The following is a 6,365-nucleotide window of genomic DNA, read 5'->3' as shown; positions in this document are numbered from 1 at the left end:
GGGGGGGGGGGGGGGGGGGGGGGGGGGGGGGGGGGGAAGAGTTTGAAGGGAACTAATAGTTGTGGAATATCTGTCTTCCACATGACAACCACTTTAAAATTAGGGTCCCCATTCTAACGCGACTAACAAGATGCTGGTGTTTTTCTACTTTATCATTTAGAAACTGTACAAAGCTGGCTGGGAAGAAGAAAAGAAGAAAGGATATGACCTGAGGCCTGATGCCATCCCAATAAAGGCTGCAAGAGCCTCCAGAGACATTGCCAGTGATGTAAGTGCTTCCACCGATGCTTATTTAGTCTAAACGAGAAAAAGAGCAAATGAGCCAAGCTCATGTGTATGCAGGAGCTGTAATCAGCTCTGTCCAGTGCTGGTGGGACCACTGTCCCATGTAACACACAAGACACCTCCCTTCACCCAGTCCAAGGATGCTCTAATTATTTGTTCATCATTCAATGTAAAAAGTGACAGGGTCTTGTTAAAATAAGTTACTTTTAGAGTGCTTAAGTTGTTTATGGGCAATTCCTAGCAAATATAGGGATGTGATCTATGCACTTTACCCAGAAGATCCATTATCAAGCTCTTTCCTCAATGTAGAGGTGCACCATGAAAAGTGGTGCCTGCAGCCTTTTCCGCTGGTTACACAGCAGAGTGGGAAAAGCTGCTTTCTAAATAACCCTAAAACAACTTATTTACACATCACGTTGGTTAACTCTGAGATGATTTTTTTTCCTCATGGACTCAAGTCTGTCAAGAAATTTGAAGTAAAAATATTTTGCTCCTGGGGCTTCCCTGGTGGCGCAGTGGTTGAGGATCCGCCTGCCGATTCAGGGGACACGGGTTCGTGCCCCGGTCCGGGAGGATCCCACATGCCGCAGAGCGGCTGGGCCCGTGAGCCATGGCCGCTGAGCCTGCGCGTCCGGAGCCTGTGCTCTGCAACGGGAGAGGCCACAACAGTGACAGGCCCACGTACCGCAAAAAAAAAAAAATTTGCTCCCAGTCCCCCCACCCCGCCAACAACTCCTCCCTTTGTAAGTTTAGAGTAGCTCTAAAACCCTACACCTATGACAAAGCTAATGGCACGTAGTGAATTATATTTTGTTCTCTTTCTTTCACTATCTTCATCACCATGTTTCTTTTCCATCCACAGTACAAGTACAGGCAAGCCTATGAACAAGCCAAAGGGAAACACATTGGCTTCCGGAGCCTAGAGGACGACCCCAAGTTGGTGCACTTCATGCAAGTGGCCAAGATGCAGTCAGACCGGGAGTACAAGAAGGCGTACGAGAAATCCAAGACATCCTTCCACACCCCGGTGGACATGCTCAGCATGGTGGCAGCCAAGAAGTCTCAGGAAGTGGCCACCAACACCAACTACAGGAACGTGATCCATGCCTACAACATGCTTCCTGATGCCATGAGCTTTGAGTTGGCCAAAAACATGATGCAGATTCAAAGTGATGTACGTGACAGCCACAACATTTGCAGAGCATTTACTTTGGATAATAAGCAAATCATGAAAGACCATAAGTAATGACATTTTGAAAATCCTGAAAGAAATTCATATGTAATTTCCCAATGAGGTGTTTCAGTTTTTACCTTAGATTGAATTTATTTTTTTAACACAAAAGGGATGAACCCTATCTATTATTGTGAGCATTATTGGATGCTAGATCAGCAATAACACATGAAATTTGGTTTCAGAAAGAATGTGTTGAAGGAAATATATCTAGCAGAGAGAGTCAGAAGTATAAAAAGTTCCTGATTAAGCTCCTGATTAAGGAGTAAGAGGTTCCTGATTAAGCTCCTGATTAAGGAGTAAGAGGTAAAACAGAAAGTCAGGTAACTTGAGAGCTACTGTCCCTCTCTCCCAGCCAGCTTTCATTTCCAGCTTTATAATTGCCTATCCTACTTACTGATGAAATAGTAAGGAGGTGATGGCTGAAACAGCTATTAGAATAAATGTGAGGAAGGCACAGAGAGTGTAAAGCCAAGAATTGAGCTATAGAGGCCCTTTGGTGGCTGGGGGAAGTGAATATAAATTATGAACCAAATGCAGGCCATGGTGAGCCTATATTTCTCTTTGGAAATGTAAGAGATGAGCTATAGCTGGGGAGGTACATAAGTACCCAAATGAAAGCAACCATGGTACAGTTATAGGGGGAAATGTCTGATTTGAGGGGAAAAAAATGAAATTTGCACAAAGTATCAGTGAGGTTTCTGGCATACCCGAAGGAGTTGTAACCATGGTGGCTGCTCAAAGGCTTATAGCAAAAGAGAGAAATGGAGTCCTCTAAGTCTCCTATTAACCAAGGGGACTTGGGGATTTTTGTAAGAAAGTTAGTCCAGCATGGTCACCTTTCTTGAGATAGTAGTCACATGGTAGATTGATCTATTTGGTATTTCTTAGCACTTTTTCTTTATGAAGGCATTGAGAGAAGCAAATAAATCACAAAGATATTGCTGCTTGTTTTAAATTCTTCATGCAAGGAAGTGTAAAAAAAAAAATAAAGTTTAGGGTTAAAAGTAATTAAAGTTGAATATACTATCAGTTGAAAACTGAAGTGGAACTTATGGAATATTAAATACCCGCTCATGGTTCTTGGAAGATTTGGTTTCTTCTCATCCTCGAACTTTTCCTCTTTTGCAGAATCAGTACAAAGCTGACTATGCTGACTTCATGAAGGGCATTGGATGGCTCCCTCTGGGCTCCCTGGAGGCTGAGAAAAACAAGAAAGCCATGGAGATTATCAGTGAAAAGAAGTACCGCCAACACCCAGACACTTTGAAGTATTCCACCTTGATGGACTCAGTGAACATGGTTTTGGCCAAGAATAATGCAAAAATTATGAACGAAGTAAGTCTTTCAATAATGTAGTGTTTCATAAGCATCAGGAATAAGCCAGGCTTATCCTACATTTAATCTACAGGTTTTGATAACAGTTTTACAGCATCATAATTAATGTTTCCTCTACCTTGAAAAAGGGTCTTGTAGTTTAAAAAAAACAAACAAAAAAGATAGAAATTAGTCCTAATAAGTGCCCTCTCCAAATGCTCAATGAACCACCCTACATAATAGACATAACAAAATAAGTATGGACTCTTTTCTTTCAATGCAGATCTTGAAAATGAGTCCCATTTGTCTAAGGCGAAGTTAGTAGAAGCTCATTATGCTGAATCAGTAGACTGTAGGGCTGATAACAACTGCGTGTTGCAGCCCACCCCTGCTTCCTTGCTCTTTTGATGGAATAAAAGAAAACTCCTAGATTACATGGCTGTAGCAGCATTCTAAGCCAGGACCTTCTCTGGGCAATGCTGAGAGCGATAGCTCTCCACCAGTAGTTCCCTGGATCATTAATGACTCCAGCCTTTAGAAAAGCCTTACTGTAGTTTGACATAATTAGCCATAATTTGATTTCAGGACCAACAAGTACATCACCCTTGGACATCTGTTTTTAAGTTGCAAATAATAAAATAATTGCAACAGCATTGGTTATATTTTGTGGATCATAGTTAGAAATGCCATTGATTAACCAAAAAGGGGAAAAATAATTTGGACCTGGACATGAAACGGTTGCAGAAAATGATGTAGAAAGATAGAGCTGTATTACGCTAAGTCTCTGAGTAAATCCTCTGGAGTCTTCTGAGAAAGAATTTTGTCAAGAAGACCAACCTCTTTGAAAGGGACTTGTTGACACAAGGCAAAAGTCTCAGTGCCCCTTTTAAGACTTAGAATTTAAACTACCACAAACATACATTTACTTTTTAAATATTAAATTAAGCCTTTCATTTTTTCAATGTTAAAGATTACCATTTTAAAATAATCATGCCAAGATGAGAATCACAGAAATAGCAAATGCTAACACTGAGAGATATCGTGGTGGTCATCAGGTTGAACCCCTTCCTTGCAGAGTTGAGGAAAGGGTGGCCCAGAGAGGCAAGGCCACCTCCCTTAAAGACACACAGCAGGTCAATGACCTGGTCTGGACTAGAACCAGTACTCTAATGACTAACTATTGCTCTTTCCATTAGAATTGTGCTTCCAATACTATAATCACTAGCCACATGTGATGACAAATCTCAGTTAATTAAAATTAATATTAATAATTTGTTCTTCATTCACATTAGCTACATTTCAAGTGACGGATAGCCCCGTGTGGCTAGGGACTGTTGTGTTGATGACACAGATGACACAGGACATTTTCATCATTGCATAGTTCTGTTGGATCGTGCTGGTCTTGGTCAGAAGTCAGAAAATTAGTTTTTGTAAATAAAATTTTATAGGAACACAGCCACAGCTATTCATCTGCATATCATCTGTGGCCACTTTTGCACTCTGCAACAGCAGAGCTGAGTAGTTCATAACAGAGATTCTGTGGCCCACAAAGCCTAACATTATTTACTATCTGGCTCTTTATGTTTGCTGACCCCTGATCTAGAAAAAGACTCTAGCAGAAGTTTTGGTTTTGTTTTTTAATCAAGCCTGGCTAAAACAAAGAGATAGCATTTTTCACCTATTAGATTTGCAAAGATTAAAAAAGTTGTGTGATATACAGTATTGGAAAGGGAGTTAATGTAAACTTCTAATCAACAGTTTTTGTTAATATTTGTTAAAATTAAAACTTCAGTTGCCCAATACCCTTCAGAGATCCTCATGTATGTGCAAAGGTGTACACACATACATACACACGGTAATATTTTTTGCAGGTTAGGGTCCCCAAAAAGAGATGCTGAGATGGAATTTGGAGTACAGGGCATTTTTCAGGGATCAGTACCAGTGAGGGGACTTGAGGATATGGGGAGGGGGAAGGGTAAGCTAGGAAAAAGTGAGAGAGTGGCATGGACATATATACACTACCAAATGTAAAATAGATAGCTAGTGGGAAGCAGCCACATAGTACAGGGAGATCAGCTCGGTGCTTTGTGACCACCTAGAGGGGTGGGATAGGGAGGGTAGGAGGGAGGGAGACGCAAGAGGGAAAAGATATGGGAACATATGTATATGTATAACTGATTCACTTTGTTATAAAGCAGAAAGTAACACACCATTGTAAAGCAATTATACTCCAATAAAGACGTTAAAAAAAAAAGGGGTGGGGGCAAGAGGGGTCTGACTGTGATGCCAGCCCTACAAAGCCTATGCCAGTGCCCCAGAGGTCTCTTGAGTGTATACAGCCTACCGGACGTGTCCTGCACCGGGTGGAATGGCCAGGCCTTTGTACCACCACTCTGATGAGTAACTGGATGGCCACCAGGGAAGAGTGTGCTCTTGAGTGAGGCAACAAAACCTTGAAGCAAGTGACAGTTTGGAGGCTGTCTGCCAATAGCTGGTGCAACCAGTCCTTCCTTGAGTGAGTGTCTGGGTTGTACATCTCCAGGCCTACCACAAAGATCATGGCATCATTGCTTATAGTAGAAAAAAACTGGAAACAACAAATTAAATGTCTATCAAAGGAGAACTGGTTAAATCAATAGGGTTACACCTCTTCATGGAATACTGCACAGCTCTTTAAATGAATGAAGTAAATTATTAAGAGGGCTAAAAGATGCCTAACCTATAATATTAAGTAAAAAAGCAAGATGTAAAACATGTTTTATATAACCTCATTTATATTAAAAAAAGGACTATATGTGGACTTTAATATGCATAGAAAATTTTAGGATGGAGATGCTATATCCAGGCTGTAAAATAGGAAGGCAGGACATTTTACTTTCCATCTTACATCCTCTCCACTGTCTTGTTTGAATGAGCACCTTTTTCCTTTAAATTTTTAAAAAATAAGAGCTAGCTAATAAAAATACATAAAATATTGATATTTGTGTACAATAATATATATGTACTAAGTGACTTCCTTTAAAACTTTTAAATACTAACTTCCACTGGTTTTTTTCTTCTCTTTTCTTTCTTTTTTCCTTCCTTTCTTCCTTCCTTCCTTCCTTTTTTCTTTTTTTTCTTTCCAGCACCTCTACAAACAAGCATGGGAAGCTGACAAGACCAAAGTCCACATCATGTCTGATATCCCCCAGATTATTCTGGCAAAGGCAAATACAATTAATATGAGTGATGTGAGTATAATTCCTCCAGTTGTCATCTTTCTTTCCTACCTGTTTGAACCAATAAAAACAAATTAACTAATTAATGGCTCGATTTTGAGAATGACTGTTTTGACAATGAGTGGGAACCCACAAATGAGAATATTTCTCTTTCTAATCTTGCTTTGCTAAGAGTAGGAGTAGGCCTGTTGATGGGACAGCAGTTAGGAATTCGAAGGGCAGTTGGATTTTGTTCTAGGAATAGGTACTTCTTATCAAACTAAGAGAAGTAAAGAGAGTGGTTTAGAGCCCAGGATAAGAGATAAGGAAAGAGT

At 40.4% G+C, this 6,365-nt stretch overlaps 1 protein-coding gene across 1 annotated transcript in view; it reads left to right on the top strand.

The window, feature by feature from the left end:
* LOC103089195 (nebulin) overlaps nucleotides 1–6,365 on the top strand; it is a gene marked incomplete at its 3' end in the record, with an annotated part of 80,706 nt that overhangs the window by 59,630 nt on the left and 14,711 nt on the right. Inside the window, exons 37-40 of the mRNA XM_007464153.1 lie at nucleotides 161–268; nucleotides 1,148–1,459; nucleotides 2,648–2,854; nucleotides 5,959–6,063. Of these exons, the coding sequence (XP_007464215.1) occupies nucleotides 161–268; nucleotides 1,148–1,459; nucleotides 2,648–2,854; nucleotides 5,959–6,063 (732 nt within the window). The remainder of the gene's footprint in view (nucleotides 1–160; nucleotides 269–1,147; nucleotides 1,460–2,647; nucleotides 2,855–5,958; nucleotides 6,064–6,365) is intronic.

Source organism: Lipotes vexillifer, unplaced genomic scaffold (assembly GCF_000442215.2).
Source record: "Lipotes vexillifer unplaced genomic scaffold, Lipotes_vexillifer_v1.1 scaffold967, whole genome shotgun sequence".
Lineage (NCBI taxonomy): Eukaryota > Metazoa > Chordata > Mammalia > Artiodactyla > Lipotidae > Lipotes > Lipotes vexillifer.
The sequence above is the reverse complement of the archived record's forward strand: the minus strand, read 5'-3'. Positions and strand labels throughout refer to the sequence as shown.